At 41.5% G+C, this 26,964-nt stretch overlaps 1 protein-coding gene across 1 annotated transcript in view; it reads left to right on the top strand.

The window, feature by feature from the left end:
- Positions 1-2,958: 2,958 nt before the first annotated feature.
- Positions 2,959-26,964, top strand: part of megf11 (multiple EGF-like-domains 11) — a gene marked incomplete at its 3' end in the record, with an annotated part of 54,352 nt that continues 30,346 nt past the window's right edge. The window contains exons 1-3 of the mRNA XM_079223173.1: positions 2,959-3,034; positions 7,226-7,318; positions 7,486-7,506. Coding sequence (XP_079079299.1) covers positions 2,974-3,034; positions 7,226-7,318; positions 7,486-7,506 — 175 coding nt within the window. The 5' untranslated portion in view covers positions 2,959-2,973. The remainder of the gene's footprint in view (positions 3,035-7,225; positions 7,319-7,485; positions 7,507-26,964) is intronic.

The following is a 26,964-nucleotide window of genomic DNA, read 5'->3' as shown; positions in this document are numbered from 1 at the left end:
CATGAATTTAACCTTTGCCTGCCCAGAACTGCTACTTAGAGGAAGTGGAGGTCTTATTGATTTTCTTTCGGATGTGAGTGAACTACATGCGGCTGTCAATGCAGAGGTTTAGCTGAACATGTGAATGCTTGTGTTATTGAATACAGTCACTCAGAAATATTGAACACATCCCCTATAGCATAGTAAAGCGCATGCACGGCAAACAGCTGAATGTAGTCAGTTTCCTTGTATTTATTTCTCCTGTGTTTGTTGTTTATGACACAACAATGTGTGAGTTTTCTATTCCCAAGCGGCCACATCAAGTGCAGAGTTCCGAGACACATTGGCATATATAAGAAACATTAATGTTACTGTTGTAACCTGGTGTCAGTCATACAGTGTCACACATCCTTTATCTTCGGTAGCGATGTGCAAAGGTAAAACCTGTTCGTGTGGTGAATCCATCACTGTCGTGCATGCCCGTTGATCATATGCGCTCTTCCTCTGTCTATATGTCTAATGAAATAACCTGCTCGTCTAAACAAATCAGCATCTCCGTCACTGTCAAACAGATGTTTCATCTCTGCAGCCGCAGAAAAGAGCACATGCACTTTTTGAAGGTCTTACTGAAGGAGAAAAGCACAGGAGCAAATGTAAGCATATGAATGTATACAATCCTAGCTTGGCTCTGTCCAAAGATAACAAAAATATACTTGCCAGTACCTTTTTTTTTTTTTTTAACTGGTATCCTTTTTTAACTTTAGACAGAAAGCGAAACAAATATTGGCCTCGCATTATTCTATCTAAATATTCCTAAAAAAAATCAAAACTTTTTCCTGAAACAAGCAGAGGCATGTGTTTTGATTAACTTAAACTAAAAACAACTTAAAATAGATGACAGGAGATGTACCACTTCCAACTGCAAAAAGGTTCTTATTTGAATGTGCCATCCATATATCTTTCCTCCCTTGCCCCCCTCTCAGAGTGAAGAATGGGGTCATCTGTTGCTCTGCCGGCACTGCTGCTTGTTCTGGGCTTCACCACTAATGTATGGAGCCTGAACCCGGACGACCCCAATGTCTGCAGCCACTGGGAGAGGTGAGCGCTATCTGCATGTGTTTACCACAGTACATGGAATTCTAGATTTGAAAGGGAATCTGCTGTAGTTGGGCAGCGTATGCTTCCTGTAGTGACGTAATCGATCTTGGAACTTTTTCAATGTACCTGCGACAAGCATTCTTAACTAAAGTTCCTGATCTATTCCCAAATCTATACAGCAGTATATCGATCTCACACAGCTCATGCCGCCAAGCTCTGAGAGATGGGAGGAGTTGCAGCTTCAAATGAAATACGCAGGCAAATTGATCAGTGTACTCTCATCCCAATCAATCAAGACAGCCATGGAGCCTGAATAATTATTAGTTGTGCTGGGCAGTGTCATTTATGAGAAATAAGCAGGAATAATTTCTGTCCTCGCTACAAAGGGGAGGAAAGAACGCTGTTAAGATATATGATCTGAATTATTGCCTGACCCAAGGTGAGTGTACTTAGGGATCGTGGTTCCACCTTGTTGGCATCAAAATGAATTCCCTAAGTGGGCTGTGTTCGTGGCTTTGAGGTCCCGAAATATCCTCAGACTGCCTCCGGCTGCATATATCACCAACATGAATCACCTAAAAGCTCCTTTCAAGTCCTTTCTTTGCATAAGAAAGTTATTGTATTACATTCATTAGCACTGTGTCCATTGACAGGACCTGTTTGCTGTTATTATTATTTTTCTCTCCAAACATCTTCAAGGAACATGAAAATCTATGTTCAAGGAACGTTTACGTAGAAACCAAAGTACCTATACATAAATGTACAAATACCCATTAAGTCAAGGTAGTCTAAGTATTATCATTATATTAAGAATGCAATGGTTCTGCAGAAAAATATTTCCTCAGTAGAACTTTACTATTTTCTGTGTCATAATAGGTTGCTTGCTACTGCAACAAACAAATTTCCCCTCGGGGATAAATAAAGTATACATCTATCTGTCTATCTATCTTATAGCTGGTCTAGGTTGAGTAACCATGTTTTCCAGGGGTTTCCAACCTAAGTGTCACACCCCCTCCAAGAAAGACTTCACAAATCTGACTCAAGATTTTTTGTGAAATATTTTACTTCTTTGGGCCTCGAACAATTATTTAGGAAGTGAAACCATATCTGAAAAGTGTAGAAGGCAAATGTCTCTTTGGCTGAACTGCTAACGACTAATAGACATCTGAAACCGCTAATTTAAAGTATAACAATTTATTGTATAAGCCTATCATGTTTTTTTTAAATTGTAAAATCCAAAGCTGAAAGCATAAAATGGAAATATTCAAATTTAAGTAACATCTTCTCAGAATTTAAATTAAGTACAGACCTTCTTTCTACTACTTATGTCTTTACATTTCTGTCTTTTAGCTATGCAGTGACTGTTCAGGAATCCTACGCTCACCCATTTGACCAGATCTACTACACCAGATGCACGGACATTCTCAACTGGTTTAAATGCACAAGGCACAGGTAGGTTTGGAGGAGCCCAATGAGTGACTCACTCGCTAATGTCCCCCAAAATCAGAGCCAAGTCATTGAAGGCCGCAACAAATGTCCTTTGTTGTGGCTGACAGTGGAGTGCTCAGAGGCAGGATGATTGTAATCATCTCACAGTAAATGTTTTAATTACTCCATTAAGGTTTATAGTGGGCATCCAACTAAATAAGTACACAGTCACCTCCCAAATACTGATTATTATGTAGCAGGTATTTTTCACAAAATGCCTTTTCATTCTTTTTTTTTTTTACCTCTTTATACTTTAAGAACTTGCCAATAACAACAAAACATGTGTAACCTTTACCTACTATATGTTTCCTGCCCTTCAGAAAGAGTCATTTTTGCATCACGTAGCTGTCTCGGTGTGTTTTCTCCAGGATCAGCTATAAGACGGCTTACCGGCGGGGAGTGAGGACCATGTATAGGCGCCGCTCGCAGTGTTGCCCCGGTTACTTTGAGAGCGGAGACTTGTGTGTTCGTGAGTATCCTTTAAAAAAAAAATCGCCTTTTGATTATGACATTTCAGGTTTTTAGAGAACATGAGTAATTATTAGGATTGATTGTCACTGTGAGTGGCTTGCAGATAAAGCCAACGCTCCATGCCAGGCCTCGTTCGGAACAACGAATAACACACCTTCCTCTGTTAGCATGCCACCATCCATGTACATTTACTCAGTTTAAGGTGATTGAGCATGATTTAATCTGAAGCCACACTAGACTGCTCTTTGCTTTGCCCTTCCAGTATGAGTAATTTAATTGAAGTTGTATAACAATGAGAAAAATTAACGAGCCAGCAGGGTCCTGGTTACAGACTGAGTAGGTATAGCAACTGCCATAAAACCACCCAGGAATTCAATAACATGAAAAGAGCAGAAGCCGTGAAAATTTGACTGTAGCAATGTGCTGATAACAACCCTTCCCTGTAGTTTTTATGGCTTCATTAATGGTCATTGATTTCTATTTTTATTCACTCGCATCAAACTGAATATTCTTGCATGTTGGCCAAATAAAGACAGAACATATAGCTTCTGAGAGTTACGTTTTTGATATTCTCGCCTTAGCTAATGTTTTATTCCCTTTTAAGTAAGATTAGAATCACATTTTAATATTTTCCTAAATTATTTGCAGCATGAGGGAGTTACTGACACAGTGACTGCAGCCATGTGGCTATGCTCTCTGACCACAGCTAGGCTTGTCCTTGTCTCTACTTTAGCTGGACTCAGGGCAGCAGAGCACCGGGAAGCCAGCCAGCATAGAATAAGAGCTGGTGTGATTATCTGGGGGTCTTGAGGAGGGATGCGCAGATTGATCAATAATGTATTCATTAACCATTTGACTGACAATTGAGCTATTTGTTCATTTGCAGTGTTAACCAGGTGAATCTACAAACAGAGGAGGCGGCACTCTCAAATCTGCCCTCCCCACTGTATTAACAAAATGTTTTTATTTTAATATTATGTCAGACTGAGAGTGAAAACAGCTGCCCTCCCCTTTAACACTCTTTCAGGTGAAGTGGGGATTCTGAGTTGATAGGGGCCGAGAGGGCAGTTTTGCTTTCTGCTGCCTTTGCAAACTGTTCCACCCCTTTTAATCCTAGCACTCACACTACCAGGATTAAGAGATTTGTACTCCCCAAGCTTTTTTGCATAGAGTGACAAAAGAGTGCATTGGAAAGCAAATCGACCCAAAATTAACTCCAGTCGTCTATTTCAGGACACTTTGTTGTTTACTGGAAGTAAAATACCCCCCCTTGTGTATTGTTAGTTTACTGTAGCTTTCTTCGTGAAGTCTATTTCATTTAAAGGCCAAAATACTTCAACAGTGTTTGCCTCTTAATCCTGCCTGTTTTTTGTTTTTTATCATATGGCACCGCATCAACATTTAGCTCCAATGGGAGACGTCTAAATAAATCTGAGGATGTGAAGACCTTGAATGAACTCAAATTATCACATAAATGCACACAAGGCGAGCACTTCTCACACTTAATCAGCAACATTATCTTGAAGGATGTTTTGGCTTTAGTTTGTTGTTTTACTTACTTACTTCTTGAAGTCATTGTCTAATTTTCCTCCTACGATAAATTGAACTTTGAATGTTTCTTTTTGACTAGAGGTCTTTATTCATTCTGTGACCTTTGATCTGCCGTAAGTCATTACCTTAGTCTGTAACTGACCTATGTAGAGGAAGTTAGGAACTCATTTCCCTACTAATAAGCATGATTATTACAGTTGAGCATGAGGGCAACTCACTAATGACAACAGCTCGTAAAATCTTCAGAGGCTCACAGGCTCTGCAGCGTTATGAGTCCCTCTTTCTACAGTGCATTTAGGTCAGATGACTCCTGCATGACTCTTGCCTGTCCAGTGATGCAGTGTAATTCTAAAAATGATTTAGGCAGCAGAATTAATCGGGTTTGGGAAGATGATGAGATTTTTCCCCAGAAAGGGATTCTGTGCCTTTGATTTCACGTTCATTTTTGGCTTTGTTGCGGGTTTTTTAATGCTTCAAAGACTGTTTTTAAAATGAATAATCTCTGTGCTAGATAGAGGCATGAGGAAGAAGCTTTGGAGGGAGTTGTTTGATATGTTCTGTAGGCATATCTTTGAGATTGATTTATCCATCAGCTTCATCATAATGTTCCACATTTTGTTCACTTCATTTCCACCACCGGTGTACTACAAAACTCTACTACTACAAAAATCACAAACACAGACTTTCACTGGTGGGTCCTTTTTTCCTGACTGCAGCAAAACTTTCCAAAAACAGAGAGCATAATGCACATGGTGAATTAAAAATATCTATTTTATCAGACATTTAAAAAGATTGTAGTTTGGTCAAAAATATTGAATTTATTAACACCGAATGACAATCACCAATTAGCTCCATTGTTCCCTGTTCTGATAACACCTCTGCATAATGAGTTAGATTAGCCTTTTATCTAGATGAAAGACTCAATTTTCCAACAGATTCCTTAGACATGAGTTAAGCAGAGTGATTCATGAATTTCAATTAAAATGAAAGACCTACCTCCTCCTACTTTATTATGCTATCCCTTCAGAACACTGGTTCAGATCTCAGTAGAAGGGTGCGCTTTATCCTTTCTCCCATATTCAAAACTTCATTTCCATATTTCTTTTTTTCATATAGAGGATGTGACACATTTGCATTTCCCTGTTCTCGCTGATCAGAATTTGCTGATTGAAAGTAAACGAAATCAACTCATCGTGGTGACATTGAATTTGTCTCCTCTTCTCTTTGAATACTCTGCATACTGTGGACTCATTGATTACAGGTAGTCGATCTCACACCTTCGTCAGCATAAAATACTCAAGCTCGTATCCCTTTTCTTTTCGCTGGCTTACTGTAATTAGACGGTTTTCTACCAGAGTACTGATGCTCAGAAGTCTGCCCTAAATTATCTTTCAATCTCTGGTTTACCATTTTTGTCTTGGGAGCATTTCTGCGATTAGCACCGGCTCATGGGTATTTGGGATTCACTCCTCTTTCTCCTCTCCCGCTGCATCTCTCCGGGCTGGCGGTGGATCCTAATCGAAACCTGATTGAGTGATAATCTATTGTAGCACTGTTCAGGCCTGCTGCCAGCTTTCTACTGACCTCTTTGCCTGCAGGATGAGTGCCATATTGTTGCACACATAACTGCAAAAGCGCCCCAGGGCGTATGTTGAAAAACAAAAAAACTTGGACGCTTTCCTGCTGCCCTTTTCTCACTTTTGATCATAAAACATGAAAAAATAAGGAACAAAAGAAGCGTAACTTGGCTGAAGTGTTGGATGAGGTCTGATCAGTTAAGGCGACGGTCTGACTGTTCTTCTGCCCTTGGATTGTGTATCATCCCTCCACAGGCCGTGTTAGTGGACTGCTGATTCCCATCAGGCGGGGTTTCTCTCTCGACGTTTTGGCCTGACTGTCTCATTTCTCAGATAAGAGCCTGTCTGTCTTAACCCTGCTGGCCAGATGACCTTGGCTGCCACAGAGTTATTCATACTAAGTGCCTATTTTTGTGATACTTTTCCTTCTTGGCTTTACACAAAAAACTGGCACTGTGGCAAAAAAAAAACCCTCCATGTAGGTCACTTTATTATCCAGCTGAACCAAACCTCCAACTCTTGTGAACACGCTCTCAGGAATACTAATGCTGATCCAATCAATCGGATGCCGTGTTGCTCAATATGAATGATCAAGAAAACTGCACACTTAGTAAACACTGAGGTGCCTGGATCTGCTACATTAAAGCATCACTATATGACAAAGCACCGGCTGATCAAATTAGAGGGGATTTACAGCTTGTTCTTTCATGGCTCAGGCTTCTGATAACAGCTCATTGTGGAAAGTAAAGCTATGTGATAAACAGAGATGTTAACCAAGGATTCAATCTCCTAAGAAATCATTGGGCCCAGTGTCAAGTAGTGCAGATGGATGTTGAATATGAGTGCCATGGCTAAGATGTAGTCCCCTGATGGTATTAGGGAGATATTGAGTGTTCAATTTTATGGGCCATTTTCTTTCAGCTGTTATCTTGGAGGTTTTCATTATGCTGTTTATTGGTGGTTTAATGATGTTTTACACTCTGTGTGTGTGTGTGTGTGTGTGTGTGTGTGTGCGTTAACTCAATTATACACTGAAGAGAAAATGTCTCTGTGTGTCTCAGCTCTGTGTACAGAGGAGTGTGTCCATGGTCGCTGTGTGTCTCCTGACACATGTCAGTGCGAGCCTGGATGGGGTGGACTGGACTGCTCTAGTGGTGAGTGCACTTTACTCCTAAACCCACAATTAGTCACTTGGACTCATTTATTCCTAAATGGCATTTACAGCCAGTTAGTCCATAAGAATTTACTGTGAACCCTTCAACTATTTTTGCCTCAATGCGTCCATCTCAAAGCTGCTCAGCTTTGTATCCTCTCTTCTTAGCAAACACAGCCAATGGAACAGGTAAGTCACAATGAATTCATTTTCATTTGCTGGAAGTGGAAGTGATTTGCTTGATGAATATAGCGGATGGATGGGTGGTTGCATCCCCCCTGAGTCGACCGAGCTCTCTGTTATGGTCTTAATCATGATTAGACTGGTGCCTATGACTTTGTTCAGTGGAATGATGGATCAATGCCAAGCTGAAACAAACCATTGTGCTGGCCTTTTCTGTTTACTGGGGTTTCCTCCCAGCTCCCAGAGCTGCTCTTCAGGAGGGATGGGAGGGTGGAGTTCAGGCATATCCATCCTGCAATCAGCTAAATGCTGGAAACGCGTCACTGAGGCCAGAGAGGAGGAAATAATTTATTTACGCCTTTGTGATATTTATGTCCGTAGAGAAATAGTGACTATGCATACAGGAGGTCAGTGACCCAGCCAACATTTCTGACCCCAAATTCTTAACTTCAGCTCCCAGTAGCATCTAACTGTTATTGCCCATTGCATAGGAATGAGTAATGGGAGCTAAAATCATATCAGTACTGTTATTGTATAGATCTATGAGTTTTCATTAGCAAGAGAGCCATTCCCTGATTAGCAACTGTGTGTAAATCAGCTGCTCTGGCTGCGGCGGCGACCCAGTGGAGGTGGATTCATGAGCATAAATGACGAGTCTGAGCTGTTTTCTGCTGCTCACTTCTGCAGACTGGTGAGGGTCCAACAGGGAGGCTGTGAAGGGAGGCTGTGAGGCTCGGGGCCCCCAGGGACTCTTGTCCAACTCTTGGTTGGTTAGGAGTGCAGCCGTGTGTGCCTTTCAGCCTGCAGGTGCTGGGCTAATCCACCTTATTAAAACAGACTTGATGATTGAGACAGAGGCATTATTCATAACTTTAGATTTCCATACCAGGCATGATTCCAGGCTTTTTCATTTACGAGCTTTCATCTGTAGAAATGAGGAATGCGTGCCAATTTTTAAATTAAATCTGCCCTCTTTTTCCTACATGTAAATGGTTCAGCATGTTTTTTTTTGTCTTTCGCGGTGCATTTTACTTTCACCCAGCTCAGGTAGGGGATGTGAGCTTCAGCAGTCAATGCATTCAGCATTTTACTGCTATTATGTTTGAATTTAGGTATTTATTAGCGGTGGGAATCACCAGAGGTCCCACGATTCGATTTTATCACGATACTTGGGTCCCGATTCGATACTATCACGATACTATCACGATTCTGCGATATATTGAGTATTGCGATTTTATTCCCTTTTTTTCACCACAAATTGTCCCCAAAGGAAAACTTTGTCAACGTATTGTATCTAAGAAGATACCATTTTCAGTCTGTTCATCTCACTTCAATCATTTTTATTGCAGCAAAATGTGATTGTCAAGCAGACGAACTGTCCAACACTTTCATAAATGTTGCATCTGACAAATTGAACTGCTTGTGTTACAGTCTGCATTGTCACGTCATTCGAGCTGGACACGACAGAGAGGGGGTGGGGCTTATCTCTGTGGTTTATCGCCGTGCAAAGAGTTTCCATTTCTGCCTCCACCATGAAAATAACTACTATTTCTGCGTTATACTTGTTGTGGAAATCCCAAAGAGAGCATAAAACGCATAAAACGGAGCATAAAACGCCGTCGTGTCTGGGCTCATAATATTAGGCTCGTTCGAGATGAGCCAGTTCTGCGCAGAATCGATCGGCGGCGATCGGCACGCAATGCATGCCGGTTAGATTTGTGTCCGACTTGCTCCCGACTTGCTCTGACGTCATGCACAAGTGGTCAACGATACTCTCAAGAGACTAAGCCGACCGTCGATTTCAGAGGCAGGCGCTGCAGTGGCTCTCCCCCGACTGCTTGGCCCAGTGCATGATGGGAAACGCCTAGCTCTCGCCACATCAGAGAGCTGATTGGCTCTTAGATTTGACAGCAAACACCACGTGTTGTAGAAAATCCTTATTTTATGTGTAGTTGTAATACTTAACCCTTGATTATTGACTATTCGTCTCATGTTTAATCTAAAAACACATCTTGTGTGGTTGATAATACAAAATTGTATTTTCATAACACATATCTAAACCAGTAGTGGTAATGTATTTCACAGGCAGACATAAAAATACCAAAGGATGCAGCTACACAGTCATTTCTATATACAGTCATTTCTCTCTCTCTCTCTCTCTCTCTCTCTCTCTCTCTCTCTCTCTCTCTCTCTCTCTATATATATATATATATATATATATATATATATATATATATATATATATATATATATATATATATATATATATATATATATATATATATATATATATAAAAATCCAAACGTGATCTGTAAACAAAAGTTCGGAACTAACAGGAAGTACTTTTTTTCTGTGACTTCCTGCGTATACACGGCTGACAGCTGACAACTGTCCGACTTGATTGCAGTGTTTTGTCAACGCCTCCTGCTGCGGCCGCTGCTCTCGTCTGGATTCCAGGCGAGGCGCAGCTCTAACGAACGAGCCTATTACTTCTCCAGGAACTGCGTCGGGATGACGGTGTTACGGATTAACAGGCGGCCGTGTTAACTGGCGACTTTCGGCCGGAAGTCACCAGTTAACCAGCGCTACGAGAGTACCAGCAGCCAGTTTGATTCATGCTTGAGTTAAGTCTTTGACCAGCGGCGTGTCGCGGATGTTGTCCTGTCCGTGCAACAGTTGTGCAGCAGCGCCGCTACGAGTGACATGAAGTCCAGACGTTTGATTTACACGCGGACGGCGCATTTCTCATTTCTTTCTCCGATGCCTCCCATAATTGATTACATAAAAAAAAGATCGATACTTGGCTTCCGTGTATCGATACAATATCGCCACGCAAACTATCGCGATACTATGCTGAATCGATTTTTTTCCCCCACCCCTAGTATTTATGTTCACATAAAAGACCTGATTCGATAGCTGGTGAGAAGGCAAATTGAGCCGGTCACATGATGTGTGAATGTGATGAAAAAGTGTGAAGCCCAAGTTTTGAGATGAAGAACAGCCGTGGGATGCTGAGCGGCCTAAAGCTGAAGTGACAGCTTTTCAGTCAGTGATCTGGAGCTGCATCAAAGGCTTGGACCTCGTTTCTGGAGCAGCACCCACCAGGAAGCAGTTTTGTATATGGGTCAGGTGGTGAAAATAAAGAGTTGTACTGTTTGCGGCCACGCATGAGAAGGCGAAAAGGTGGGAGAGTGCGCTGCGTTGAAAGCGGTAGCGAAGGCGGAAGAGAGATATCGCTTGTTTTTCACCTGCTGGTGTCCACCTGCTGTAGCCATAAAACATTTCATCCTCTTCCCTGCCTGAGGCTAAGGTCCCACTGAGACCAGGCCTGTCCTGTGACCTGCCTAGAAGCCTGGGGTGTCTTAGACTCATCTCAAGGACACACTGCTAGAGGTGGACCACAGATGAAACGGAAAAACACAATGTTTGCCGCTGACGGTTGTTTGCAAATGTTGTCTCGTTCTCCATCTATCACACATGTATTTGGAGCATTCTGAGTTGAGGTTATGTTTTCCCTATAGAGTGATGAATGATTTATGGTTGTTGTTGTTCTTGGTTGGTGTGACTCCTCTAATGCCTGTGTGTTTATGTTTGTGGAACGTGGTCTTAAACATGTGTCTCTGATAACTTTGATTTTGTTTTTATGGTTTCAATGAACAGCTCAGGGCATTAAAGCAGTGTGGTGACATGTACCTGCTGTTTGCTTTGTCTGTTTTTCTCTGTTGTGCTGCTGTTGCGTTGCCTTTTTTTAAAATTATTTTTATTTTATTGAAATGCACTGTTTGTCTTCTTTGTGCCACTGTGTATACTTTGTTTTGTCAGTTGGGGTTGTCTTCAAAAAACAACATTGTTCTCAATAGGATTTTCACCATTTAAATATAAAAGAAAAGACTCAATAAAGCAGGGGCAGAAGCCATTTTTGCAAAGGCAATTCAGATAGATGGAGTTCTGCTTATGGGACTGAACAGTATGTCTTTAGTCATTTTAGTCTACTGACGTATAGTGCTGGTCTTTGCCAAAGTAGTTATATTATTGGGTGTAGTCTGCAACAAAGTAATTTGCTGTAAAAAGAACGAAGCAATATGAGATGAAATGTGAAATCAAATCTTTGTAGAATATTATGAGTTTATTGAGTAAAAACTATATCAAGTTTTTTTTTCAGAATCTTATGAGTTTCTTGAGTTTAAAAGTAGACTTTCCTTTTCTAAAATTGCAGAGAAATGACCCAGTCTCTCTGCCGCCATCGCTCTGTACATTTCAATACTTGTGATTTAATCCCCCTTGATGAGTGTGTCACACAGGGTCACTATATGCTGCAGTAATAACAGCTTTCAAATAAAGAGAATGATAACGATAGACGTTGAATGTACAAGGTATATTTAGCTATGACTGCCATCAAATATTAGGTGCAATGAAGCACTATCATTGATTTAATGTGCATCAATCGGATAATGATATATTCTCATTGCTGAGGGAGATGGAATATGCATAAATATGGAGCTTTTAGTGTTTTCCTCTCCTCCTCGGATTTTGCTTTTCCTCGTTGTCGTGGAAATGTTCACACACTTGTGCAGTGATTTATAAAACATCAATACTACCAAGATAAGTATCTGATAAGTCCAAGGAGTAGTTTAGCTTTGTTAACCACAACGCATCTTTTATGTTTTAAGAAGAAATCTATCACACTTAATAGTCAAATCTAATGTGGTTGGTCAGCCGTGGTCCATGAGGTAACATATTTCTCCCTAATATATTAAAATGGTAAGGCAGCCGCTGCGGCGAGTGCTACAAACATGGCTAATTGATGAATGTGGCCTATGAATACTTGTTTATGGGATATTGCACCAGACAGAGGGGGCTACTACTGCTACTTATTTTATGTTAATTGTCAACTAAAACAGTAGGATTATTCATTATTAGGCTTTGAATCTGTGATTGGTTTCATTAGATATTGAACTCATTGGGCTGGGTCAAGAGATGGCAGATATTTACTTTAGCTTCATTAACTTATTTATTTGCAGATGACATTTCCCCAACCAGCGGGGACGTGATATGAAAGAGTAACCAGACCAAAACTTCCAAGTAAACTTCATTTTGGCTTGATAAACACCCTTGTGAGGACTCCCTCTGGCACCCGTCGACAAAATTTACACGTTATTATCAGAAGTGCATCTGAGCCAGATGGTTCCTCTCCAATCCCACAGCAGCAGGACATTGACATGCATCCTGTCAAAGACCAAAAGACTGTGAATTGCACTCAACGGGACGGAGATGCACACACAGATTTACTGTGGCTCCACTCATCCCTCCAAACGTTTCTATACTTCTCTCTTAAAACTTCTCTCTTCATTAATCTTACATATTGAGGTGTGCGTCAGTGCCAGTGCCAGCGCCATTGACTGTGTAGAAAAGCAATAACTCACATTTCTTTGAGATGATGGCCCCATATCAACAAAAATCTGGAAAGTGAGGTTTGATCTCCACACCAACTTAAAAAAAGGAAGTCTAAATCAATTGAACTCCTCATTATACAACCATGTAAAAGAAGACATTTTGGGAGAACTATAAATATTCTAACTGTATCATTCTGAGAGAGGTTCCTTGTTGCATGTAACAGTCGATGCCGCCTGCCTCATTCATTTTGATAGATCAAAGCGTCCGGGCAACTGTATTTCTCCCGGGGACAGAAGACGAACCGATCTATAGTGCCTTGCGCGTGTGTGTGCACGTGTCCGTGTGTCCATGAAGCCCCCCTGTGCTGACGGGGCTTTGTTTTTGTATACACTGGGCTCCCGGTTGTGTTGCAGTCAGTTTCACAAAACAGTCCTGCATTAATACTATGTAAGGGGCTGCTTTGGTGGTTGTGTGTTGCTTAAGATACTCAAATACATTACATTACATTTCATTTCGCTGACGCTTTTATCCAAAGCGACATACAATAAATGCAATTCAACCATGAGCACAGACTTAGAACAACAGGAATCACGAAAGTACAATTTCTTCAACATAGTTAAACCACAAAGTGCTATCAGTAAGTGCCATTTAAGTGCCACTAAGGTGGCAAATACAATCCAGGAAGTCCAGGTTGAGTAACAAATCCATGATTTCAAAAACAGGATTATACAACTCTGGAAAGTTATCATTTAAGCAAGTGTTTCATCTTTGATCGCAACATTTGCGATTTAGAAACTGTAGAAATACGGCATTCAAGGTTCAAAGTAATTAGCAGGAACACGTGCTTGCATGTATTTTAACAGCTGTGCTACAACAAACTGCAGTTTGCAAAAATTTAGCCAGGTTTCATTTTTTTTTGCTGAACAACCCTGTGTGGTTTTGTCAGATCCCCCTGTGTTAGCACCCAGGCTGTGTCGTGGGACTGACCTTATTGAGATGAAGGAGGAGGCTGCAGTTTTTAACGATTTGGTTAATAATTTTCACACCTTATGCATGACTAAATAAGAATGGGTTTCACCACAAAACAATATTTTTTCTCTTATTATTTGCTATTAAATATTTAGACCCACCCGCAAAATATAATTCTTATGTAACCGACTGAACCAACTGACAAAGAGTTACTGGTCACTTCATCAGAAATATATTGACGGTACCTCCCAAAACGCAATACCCTTCAAATTCACCAAATAAGTGTGGTTAAAGTAGGTTGGCGTAATTGGATATCTTGCACTCATCAAAAATACTGCCAGGTGTAGCGGCCTGAAGTATGTCATTTCATATGTCTTACTAATTTAATACCATTTCTCCATTTCTAACAATGCTTCTTTTTAAACTGGGATTTGTTAAATAAAAGTTGCACAACTGCAGAAGGACGTGTTTGTGGACAGTTCGTTTCAAGCGTGGAATACGTACAAACTCTGAAAAACATGACAGAAGAGAAAAAACTAACTTGTAAATATGTCAGCTGTAATGAATCAAATATTGAATCTACCCTCACCCATCACTGCCTGTATGAATCAAAATCTAATGTATTTAGGGTCATATTTCCTCACCACACACTTGATGGCGCTCTGAGGTCCTCCAGTCGAGCCTGAGTCTGCAGTAGTGATTGCGGTGGCAGGAACAGTATAGAGGTTTATACACCCGCCTGACCCAATCGCGAGGAGCATGGCGTCCACAGCTTGTGAGCATGAGAGCCACGTAGCTGCTGTACTTAACTGATGATGGCGCCACGGTGGCTGTTTGACTAGGAAAAACTTAACAACCATTTTTTATTACCTGTTTTATGACCTATGCTGCATCCAGTCACTAGGGGGCAATCAAGATGTTTTGGCTTCACCTTTGGACAGCTGTCATGTCATCCATCTTTACGTACAGTATATGGTACACACATGCAACCACAACCTGCTGGTGTTTTTTGATTGACAGTTGATGGCAATAGAAATGTAGAAAAATGCCAGCAAAGGCGAAGAAGATGCAAATAATGCAGGAGTTAGAGTCTTTTTTTAAACAGACTAGTTCAATTTTATAGGACATTTTATAATGAAATAAATACATTCATGACATTTTTTAGAGCTCAAGAATACACACAATGTGTTTTGAAGATGTTCTGCCCTCACATTTTTGTTCTTACATTTATCCTTCTCTTGCCGTACGACCGCTGACTGCTGAGAGGACATGCTGCAGCTACTTGCTGTTGCAAGAACTGGAGGCAGCTAGAAAAGCTAGGTTCTTCCCTGGACTCTCTTACCTCAACACACCCTCCCAACACGCTCTCCTATAACCTCCTGAAGAAATGGATCTTAGTTGGCTCTAAATACAAAAAAAAGATCAGGTTCAATATCCTCCCTTTTTTTTGCATCTTTGTAAAGTTCATCTGAGACCAGGCTAAAACACAAAATGACCTCAGCTTTTCTGAACTTTCTATGGGTGGTTCCATCAGGACAGATAAATCTTTGAAACCATCAAACCATCTGTGTTCACCAGGAAGACTGAGGTTTCCTTGGAGGGTGAAATCAAGCAAAACAACATGGAGAGACAGGTTGGGGATCTAGACAGACTGTGTCCATTACATAATAAGCCCCATCCTCTCAGAAAATGTTGTGGGTTCCGAAGCTAGACTTTAGAGAACAGAAAAGAGGTCATGTTGAAGTGCATTGAAGTCTTTGGTGAGTCAGTTGGCTCACGATCGTGCTCCAAAATATGTTTGGTCAGGGACTACCCGGCATGTCAAAGGGAGAAGGCTGTTAAAGCATACACTGGCTCAATGAACAGAATCGTAGGTCCTTGGCCAAGACCGAGCTACTCTACCTTTTTGGCATTGAGGCTGGTGCTGTGCCATACATCCTTAAAACATACTCAGGGGTCATTGTAACATCAGGACAGCGTGCAAGTAAACTCATCGTTGGGTCAATAGATGGCAATGTACAGATCCCTCTTCCTGCACTCATTAGTGTGACATGATGCCTGACAACCATTCAGACTTCCCCTCACCAGGGATAGTACATCAATATCCCCACTTCAAGCCAGTGGTGGATAAAATCCCAGCCATTGATCCTGATGCAGCCATTCTCCTTCTCCTCGGCAGAGACGTAATACGTGAACACACCGTAAATGGTACAATGGTCCTAAAAAGAAGTATGTCTTAAGGAAGCCACAAGACAAGCAGCATCAATGCCTACAGGACCTAATGGACGTACGTCTTTCCTTAGTCCATGTGCTAGTGTTATCAATGTAGAAGAAAACATGAGGACATCAAATCAGAATAATCAAACCTTTGAAGATACAGAGCTCCTGGGGGACAATGATCTTGTAAGAAAAGTTTTTGAAAGGACAAAAGAAGGATGAGTTTTCACATCCAGAGATATTTGTCCTTCTACATCCAGAGACTGATGTAGAGGTTAAACTATGCTACAAAAGCTACAGGTGGACCTCTCAGCTCCCATCGGTTTGGAAGGTTCTCCAGCTGGAAATCCCTTACCTGTGCAACAGCCAGGCTCATCCAAAAAGCCAGAGCCTTCTCCGGACTGTAGCCAGAAAAAAGAATGAATTCCTTGGCGCAAGACAAATAATTCTGAAAAGCATACAAGACCTTTTCAAATAAAAAAAACTCTCAAATGAGGACAGTTTTAAGATGCCGTCCACACTAGTGTTTGGGCCCCATTATTGATGACAGTTGTTTGCTGAGAGTTGGAGGCTGAACATCGTCGGCAGACATGTCTTGAGAATAAAAGCATCCAATTTTCCTTCCCAAGAGCCATCATGTCTCTACCCTGCTGGTAAAACACTACCTCGACAGGTTGCTCATCAAGGTCGGCACTTCACTGAAGGAGCAATTTGAACCGATGGACTGTGGCAAACAGGAAGTAAGATTTCAAGTCTGATACACAAATGTGTGACCTGCAAAAGAATAAGAGGACAGTTAGAAACAAACAAAATGTCTGACTCACCTGTGGGTAGATTTATCTTGGATCCCCCGTTTACTCATGTTGGACTTGACGTTTTCGGGCCGTGGACCATCTCATCGCACAGGATCAGAGGTGACCATGCGCAAGCCAAATGGTGGGAAGTCATGTTCACCTGTCTGAGTACACGTGTTGTGCACATCAAGGTCATTGAGAATATGACAACCTCCAGCTTCATTATTGCTTTGAGGAGATTCACTGCTATCAGTGGCCCTGTGAGACTTCTGCGTTCCAATAGGGGAACACACTTTACTGGAGCTTGCAAAGAAGTGCAGATTAACTCAGAAGATCTAGAGTAGAAAAGCTCACCTGCAAAACAAAGGCTCCACCTGGACATTTAATCCACCACACTCTTCTTACACTGGGTGTGTGTTGGAGAGGATGATTGGTGTTAAACAACGCATTTTAGATGCCATATTGTTGAAGGAGAAGTGTCGTCTCTGAGATGTGGTACTCCTCAAAGACACTCAAGTTAAGAGAAACAAGTGGCCCACAGGAACCTAGCCGTGATGGCAGGGTTCAGAAAGTTAATGTTAGGATCATCAGAGTAGGCACCTCAAAGGTGTATTCAAGACCTGTTTCAGAAATTGCTAACCTGCTAAGCTAACCTGTACAAAGCAGGAGCAGAATAGAGGATAATTGAGGGTGAACATCACTTTTGATTTTCAGACTGTGGTCAGATATTTTCTAGTATCAGAATCAGAAACCGTTTATTGCCAGGAATGTTTGCACAAACGAGGAATTTAGTTAGGCGGAAGGTGCATACATTAGACATTAGACGAGACAAACAACAATGAACGACAGCAACAGTGCAATGATGTCTAAATCAGATAAGGATAAAGTGCTCAGACAACAGATAACATTAATGTAAGTGTATGTTAAAGTGACGTGTGTGTTTAAGTTAAGTGTATGTGGTATGTTAAAGTGACGTGTGTGTTTAAGTGTATGTGGCATGAGTATTTAAATATGAATTGTGCAGTGGAGTGACCGGTAGGAGGAGAGAAAGGAATAAAAATAAATGGTCCGAAAGAATGGTCCGAGAATAGTCCTGTGATAGAGTCAGTGGGGTACCCGGGCTCTATTGATGAGCCCGACTGCCGACGGGAAGAAACTGTTAGTGTGGCGTGAGGTCTTAGTCCTGATGGACCTCAACCTCCTGCCAGAGGGGAGGGACACAAACCGGTTGTGTCCAGGGTGAGAGGGGTCAGCTGCGATCTTTCTTGCCCGCTTCAGTGTCCTGGAAGTGGACAAGACCTGGAGGGATGGCAAATTGCAGCTAATCACCCTCTCCGCAGAGCGGATGATGCGCTGCAGCCTGGCCTTGTCCTTGGCAGTGGCTGCAGCATGCCAGACGGTGATGGAGGAGCAGAGGATGGACTCAACGATGGCAGTGTAGAATTGCACCATCATTTTCTTTGGCAGGTTGAATTTCCTCAGCTGCCTCAGGAAGAACATCCTCTGCTGGGCCTTCTTTGTGATGGAGCTGATGTTCAGCTCCCACTTGAGGACCTGGGAAATGATGGAGCCCAGGAAGCGGAAGGACTCCACAGCGTTGACGGGGGAGTCACACAGGATGAGAGGGGCGGGTGGGGCTGCATTCTTTCTGAAGTCCACAACCATCTCCACTGTCTTCAGAGCGTTGAGCTCCAGGTTGTTCTGGCTGCACCAGGTCTCCAGGTGGTCAGTCTCCCATCTGTAGGCAGACTCGTCCCCACCAGCGATGAGTCCGATGAGGATGGCGTCATCCGCGAACTTCAGGAGCTTGACGGACTGGTGACTGGAGGTGCAGCTGTTGGTGTACAGGGAGAAGAGCAGCGGGGAAAGAACGCAGCATTGGGGGGAACCGGTGCTAATGGTCCGAGAACCTGAGACGTGTTCCCCAGCTTCACGTGCTGCTTCCTGTCAGTCAAGAAGTCTGTGATCCACCTGCAGGTGGAGTCGGGCACGTGCAGCTGGGAGAGCTTGTCCTGCAGCAGAGACGGGATGATGGTGTTGAAGGCAGAGCTGAAGTCCACGAACAGGATCCTGGCGTAGGTTCCTGGGGAGTCCAGATGCTGGAGGATGTGGTGGAGGGCCATGTTGACTGCATCGTCTACAGACCTGTTGGCCCTGTAGGCGAACTGCAGAGGGTCCAGGAGTAGGTCAGTCAGGGTTTTGAGGTGGGACAGGACCAGGCGCTCAAAGGACTTCATGACCACAGAGGTCAGGGCGACGGGCCTGTAGTCATTGAGTCCTGTGATCCTGGGTTTCTTCAGGACGGGGATGATGGTGGAGGCCTTGAAGCAGGCTGGGACGTGACATGTCTCCAGGGAGGGGTTGAAGATCCCTGTGAACACCGGAGACAGCTGATCAGCGCAGTGCTTCAGGGTGGAGGGGGAGACTGAGTCCGGGCCCGCTGCTTTGCGGGGGTTTTGTTTTTTAAACAGTCTGTTGACGTCCCTCTCCAGAATAGTGAGGGTCGTCACTGGGGAGGGCGGTGATAGAGGCGTGAGCCCCTGATGGACTGGGGGAGGGTGGGCTGATGGTTTGTGGCTGGCTGATGGGCCTGTGGGGGATGGCGTCAGGACTGCTCCATTGTCTATCAAAGCGACAGTAGAACTTGTTCAGCTCGTCTGCCAGTAGCCAATTTACCAATAACCAAAGTCTGTAGTACCTAAACAATTTCTTTGACTAGACAACTGATGGTTACTAAGAACTTAGGAATGACTTCACATACAAACCTGGGTGGTTTAATTTGGCTGTGTGAAGTTTAGAAACAGCCACTGGTTGTGATGGTTAAATAGATCAGATTGAACTGTGTGGATGTTACTGCTGAGTCTCTGAGTCTAAAGATGTGGCTCTCATGTGACGTATGTGTGGTGTAAATCACTGTAACAAGACTTTAGCTGCCTGACGGCAAGTCCATCGAATGAATTGTGGCACACACTTTGTAGCCGACAGCCTTCTTTACTGCTGAACACATACACACGCGCAAAAAATATTAAAATATACTTACTAAAAGCGACAACCACAATCTTTTGAGGAGGTTTCACATTAGTATCATGCATCAACTGGTTTGACGCACACATGCATACATGCCTTTATAACATTTTCTGTTCATGTAAGCCTCATTGGCCAAGTATGCAGATTGACTTTGCCCAGCTCTCAAGATTTTTTTTGTACCATCCCATTAAGCAGGATTTATTGTTCCCCAAGAGCTCACTGCTCCATTACCTTTGGGAGGATGCCTAAAAAGTGTGTGTGTGTGTGTGTGTGTGTGTGTGTGTGTGTGTGTGTGTGTGTGTGTGTGTGTGTGTGTGTGTGTGTGTGTGTGTGTGTGTGTGTGTGTGTGTGTGTGTGTGTGTGTGTGTGTGTGCGTGTGTGTGTGTGTGTGTGCGTGTGTGTGTGTGTGTGCGTGTGTGTGTGTGTGTGTGTGTGTGTGTGTGTGTGTGTGTGCGTGTGTGTGCGTGTGTGTGTGCGTGCGTGTGTGTGTGCGTGCGCTCTATAACCTTAGCACAAAAAGCCGATGGATATAACTGCACATTGTGGTGATGGTTAGGATGATGCGATAATTTTGAACAGAACAGAAACAGCATCCAGTCCCACTGGTCATTATCACTGTGATGCTTATTAGCCAGTATGGGGGAGAGAGAAGACACTACCAAGCTCTGAGAGTCTGCATAGATGGCTTGATTTAATAAGGACATTAAAAGCCTTATCTCTTGTCCTTAAGAGAAGGTCAGCGTGTCTGAAATAGCTGAAATGCTATGATAACAGTTTAAAGAGATAAGATATGTCCTGAATACTAATGAAGATAAAAGCTGTTTTAGGCTCATTTCACAGTCTATAAGTCACACTTGATTTTGTGGTCTATTACCATGTTTATGAAGTTTATTAGCAAAGATTCAATACCTTCCCTGTATCTTCACGATATTTTCAATATTTATTTATTGATTCATTGCTTTTGATGATCTTTTCACAGTTGGTGATCATAATTCCAGACACCTGATTTAGACCAACAGCCTTTTAACATCATGATTAAGTCTCTCCAGCAGTACCAAATCTTCTTTCAAAATGAAGCAGCATCTTCCTTTGAAGTTTTTAGAGGAATGAAAAAGTAAAACTTTTCTTTACTGTAAAATTAAAAGAGAAAGATTGGATTTACATTTTTTTTTGGTATCTTTCCTATACCTTTTGTAATCATCTCACAACTCCTAAGATTTCTCTTGCGACTTTGAGTCCACTGATCTTGACCAGTGGACCCTTTTGGCCGTCTAAAAACAACAAAACATGTAACCCCTTCCAAAATTGGTTGCATGCATTTACACAGGTTGTGCTGATTTTAAAGAAAGTGTAATTTTTCTTCTTTTTTTCTGTTCGAATACATTTTTAATCGGCTATAGATGCCTCAAACTAACCAGTAATTAACAAAGACAAGAAAATAGCAAGGATTAGAGAAATGCCTGAAAGATGTGGACAGAATATTGCGTAGAATAAATTTAATGAAAATGTTTAGATTTAGTATCCTGTTAATAATTGTGACCCCTCAGATTGAATTTGCAACCCCTTGTGGAGGCTTCCCGACACTCATGTTGGGAACCACAGACCTAGACTACACTCATGCAAAGTCTCATACAGTATTTCATGCGCAAGATATTTGTTATAGACGCCCGCATCATCTCTTAGGACCTTGGGTTCATGATAATTTTTGGTCAGAATAATAGCTTGAAGTGTAACTCTGTTCTTAGGTATCATCGCAGTCCTTTGGGAGCTGTGTTGCACTGTCCTTGGTTTGCGTTGGGAATGGGAGCATATTAGCAGTCTTTCTCAGATCCTCTGGTGCACCTGCAATCTCCTGATGTTTAACCCTGGACTTCATTGGAGTGTTGCAGTGATTACAGGCCGTCCTGAGGGACATCGATTGTCCTGCTCCTCCTAGGCAAGCCCCACACAATGCTGACGAATGAACTTGTGGCCCTGCCAAGTCCAATTAACTGTCAGTGCCGCATCGACGAGCTCCTCGGTTTGTTGAGAGTGAAGAAAAACAAACTTTTAATCAAATTTGCCTCTGGGCCCTAGGGTATTTGGGGTTGTATTTTGCATTCCACTGTGTTCTGCCTCGCCTGCAGTCGTGCCACGCTCTCAGAAGGTTATATTGCATGTTGTTTGTGTGAGATAGCAGAATGCCTGCACCTTACTTTAATGACAGCCCTATCTTTGCACTGTCTATGACTGATGAATCATCCAGCGCTAGTATTTTGTTATTATACAGTCACAAAGCAGAAAAAGAATAGGAAGCTAGGTCAACTCATATACAATGTATTTGCCCACTCTGGCATCGTTTTATCTAAAAGACAGTGCCTTAGTCTGTGAAATCACAGTAGAATGGATCTTTGGTGCGAGTTTACAGCATTTTGTAAACTGAGGAGGTTTTCTCCCTGATGCTTGACTGTCGTTGTCTATAAGCACTTATGACTAGTTGATCAATAAAAACTGTGGTAGATAACTCTGGCAGATATATTTTTTTTCAAATCTCCACAAATACCCTCTGCTAGTCCTACCAAGGTTGAGATAAACAAATCTACTCTCCTTTTCGCTGATTAGCGTAATGGAGACATTAAAAGTCAAGAAATTCAATTAAATTGGTGTCTTTTTCCACAGAGAAAAAAAAGACAAAATGCGAAGAGACTCTATCGCATAGCTAGGGCGCACTAAGTGGAACAAAGAGATGTAGCTTGGGATCCAAACACACAACAAAAAGGCATCTGGATGATAAGGATCACAGGAAATGTAATCATTACCAGACACAAGAATGCATTCATGAGGATGCAATCTGTGTTTTGCAGAAAGTGATCCAAAATTTGTTGAAAAGCTAAAAAAATGAACCCAACAAAAAAACAAGGTCAATGCCACTGAAGTTGTCTTTTTGCACAGAGCAAGCGAGCATGTGTCGTCGGCCAAGAGCTGAAAAGCAGACGTATAGGAGTTCATCATCTCCTGTAGTGAATGTGAACTTCATTAAGACCCATCAGTTGAATTAAGATGGATAAAAGACAGAAAATGCTGACTTACTGGTTCAGGCACCCGCATCCTCAAAGTGATGAGTCCCTCCTGAGAAATTAGATTTTCAAAGAAACTTGACACCATGTGATCAACGGAGCCTCACACTTTAAACATTAGCTTGTATTATGATTCTGGGACTCACTTCCATTCCAAGCAAAGGCATACTGTAGTATGAATGACAAGATCGCCCTCAGCCACACAACATAAAGAGGGTTGAGGTCCATGGATCAATACCACTGGTCCTTGCTTCACTCTGACATAAGGCTTTTGATAGAACTATTTTCTTCTGTCTGCCCTTAAACTAGACAACTTCAGTTTAATCAAAAGTGACCAGTGATTAAATCTGATGTTGCCCTTGTTTTTAAAAATTTTAAAGGATCTACCGTCAGTCAAAGTAAACGTCATGTGGACTGAGATTCAGGATTTATGCCCCATGCTGACAGGTGCTGGAACCTCCTGCTCTTCCCAGATGGCTCGATTCATTTCTTAGCTGCCTCTTTAATGTTGATATCTTTCCCTCTCTCTCTTTTTGCGAGCGCGCACACACACACACACACACACACACACACACACACACACACACACACACACACACACACACACACACACACACACACACACACACACACACACACACACAATACCGCCTAAGTTGCTGTTGTATACTTTTCACTTCACTTTGACTTTGAGAATCGGGAAGAATAATTCATGGACCTCAGCGAGTTTCAGAGACTGGAAGAACAACACTGCTTTCAGAGCCAGCAGTTCATTTGAGATTAACTTTTTTGGGGGGGAGAAGTCTCCAAAGGGTGCGCATTATCCTGGAGAGATGATGGTATAAAGGAAAAACCCTTAATCTACAGTTTTCTGTGTTAATCAAAGGCTAGAGATGTTTTCCTGTTTCTGTCCTTTCATAGCAATCTATCCATCCAGTGCCGCTGCTCTTCGTACCTAATTGAGCATGATACAGTGCTGTGGTTTTCAAACTTCTATTTTTCTGATATTTGAATATTTCACAAGACCCAGTGATAATTTAGTAGGCTATTAACACACTGCCATAACACATTTTGATATACATGTCAATCCAGCAGAAAAAGTGAAAATGATATATTTCTGTTCTTTTAGGGCTCCCTTTTTGAGTTTTTTTTTTTCATAGATTATTTAAATGCACAGTATTAAGGTAAAAGTCTTTTGCTTTTTAACTTTCCTCGTACAATGTAGCATGTCAGTCTGTTGGCGTTACTCGTGGTCAGGCTGGTAGAAACTCCTCCAAAGATTTATGGCCTCATTGATGAGCATTTGCATAATGTGAGATCATTAAAAAGCAATTATCCTTGCGTTTGTGTGTGTTTTCTGTATTGTTGGGATTAATTTGGTAGGTGGATAGACACGATGATTGTTCGTCTTTAAACTAAACCATGTTTGTGTTTACAGTGTGGGACAAATCCATACAATGTGACATGTTAGACACATAAAATCGGTCGTTTGAGTAAACAACTGACTCCACAGACAGAAATGATCAAAGGCATAAAAACATTTGCATTCGATTTTAGGATTTTTTGATTTTATTGAGATTTTTAATGCTCTTTGACTCTAATTATATTCCTTTTATTACCAAAGGTACAACCGAAGGTCATTCAGTAATGTATTTGACAGATAGAAGACATTTACACCCTTACACTTTAAATATGTTCAATAACTGGTCTGCATGGAGGCCTGTAGTAGACCTGGTGATGAGTGATGAATGTACCTGTCCTCTCTGCCAAGGATAATACTAATTAAATTTGTATTTGATTTACTTTACGTTTGTTCTCTTTGTAAAATTATTTTTTTTTGTTTTAATTATTATTATTTAATTAACCTTATAACCTATATGGGTGAGCATCTCTATGTAAAGCAGTTAAAATGTCACTAACAGGAAAATGTATGATAGAGACCAAAACAATCTTTTGCACCAGGTTGTAAAGATGTTTATTTCTGCTGTAAGGTTGGGCATTGGAACAAAGGGGGTCTACAGAGATTGACCTGCTTTTGGAACCATGCCTTTAGTGGCCATACGAGGACCTGCAGTTATTGGCCTCTCCACGTTGGCTTTATTTCTGTTGCCGCTTGGAGCAAACAAAAGCAATCAATGTAAGCAACTCACCATGAAAGCAAAAAAAAATGGCACAGAAATATGGGTTTGCAACGTTCTGAGCATACTGGTAGTCACCTGTGAATTTCATTATGCTGTAGGAGTAATTAAAAAACATTCTGTCGACGTTTTTAAACCTTTATTACTGAGAAAACCATTTAAGTACAATATAACTGTCACAAATTTAAACTAACCTCTGTTCTCTGATGGATTAAAGGGCCATGTTTCAAGCCTCAAGTACTGAAAAGACGTAATATTTAACACTGTGGTACATTTTCAGATAATGCGGTTTCTGTTTAATTTACATTGTTTGAATATTTATTCACAAAAAATATCACAATTGTGAGAGTGACTTATAGTTCAGAGGGAATCATTGAAATGTCAAATCATAAAGAAACAAAATGATCAAAAGTTATTGTTTCAAAATTATATTTACACTCCAGGCTGTAGACAGACATCTACATTTAACTCCACGTCTGTTTGTTATTTGTGCAAATGGTCCCATGTGTCGGAAACATGCTGACATGAATGTTTTCTTGCGGTGTGATGTTGAATGTGCTGCAGTGTGCTACTCTGAGGGGCTCGACAGCTGCAGGTGTCCTTATACTGTGAAAAGCTGCACTGGTGCTAATATTTGTACTGCTTTTATTACCTGCTATTTTCAGTTCAGCAGCCTGGCACGTACATAGATAATTGATGTCATGTTAATGTTAAAACAGACTGGTTTAAAAAATCTCTTTTAAGCTCGTCCTGATGGCAAGTCCTAGATTCACCTCTGACTGTCTCCGCCTCCTCTGTTTGGCGAAAAACTAACTTATGTCACATTAACGTCTCGGTGTACAGTAATATTTACATTAAATCCAAGTTGAATTTTCTGAATCTCTGCTGTTGAATAACTACAGAAGTCTTACTATGCACATAGAGGTGAACTAATTATTAACATGCACAAATATAACAGCTGCAGCTTTCTCTAGTTTAGAACCTCATTTATTACTACAATTTATGCAAATCAAGTCAGTCATAATTATTAGATTACCATTAACTGAGGCACAACAATACACTGCAGCCTTGCATATACAGCACAGCTGAAAAAGCTGTCATGTTCCCACTATAAACCACCAGAGGCTGTGAGATTGTCACATCGTCAAGTCGTGTTCCTCTCTTGTGGATTTTATGTTTTAGTTCATTTTCTATTTCATCCAGAAATATTTTGCCCTCTGATTTCATCCTCTCACATTTCAAAGATGGGTGTTATTAAACGGTACACAGTTTGAGTTTTTGTGTTCTTCTTTTATTTATTTTTTCTTTCTATTGAACATATTAACAAATTATACAGCAGCTCTGGCTTTCTCAGGGTAAGATGTGCCTTCTCTAAATGGGGTTTAGAAAAACGTCTTTACAGACTGTTCAGTAGCTATGACAATGCATCATATTGTATATACTGATGATATATTTTGTATGTATCATCTCAATCTTGGAAGTATGTTATGTTGTTAAAGTGCAATCTTGAGGAAATGCACTTTGTTACTTGTGCACTGAGAATTTTAATTGTTTACACACTCGGCTGCATCAAGACCCCAGAAAACATTCATGAAATACTGCCTTGATGATTCTTTGACTTTCTCATGATGCTGATGGGGGTGCCCCTATTGGCATTATGTGAACGTACGTCATTCTGCCCTCTGTGACCGCACCCCTTCACATCGACTGCTGTTGCCCCACGGCACATTCTACTTCATCCTAATTACAATTAATAATTGAAAATTGGAAATCAATGTGTGCAAATTAAGTGTAGTAACAGTGGGTTTTATCGGGTTGACATTGTTTTTGAGCGGCTACGTCGTTGCCCGTGACCGAGTCACTGCTAT

Source organism: Taurulus bubalis, assembly GCF_910589615.1.
Source record: "Taurulus bubalis genome assembly, chromosome: 9".
Taxonomy (NCBI): domain Eukaryota; kingdom Metazoa; phylum Chordata; class Actinopteri; order Perciformes; family Cottidae; genus Taurulus; species Taurulus bubalis.
Note: the sequence above shows the minus strand (reverse complement) of the source record. Positions and strands in the feature narration are given on the sequence as shown.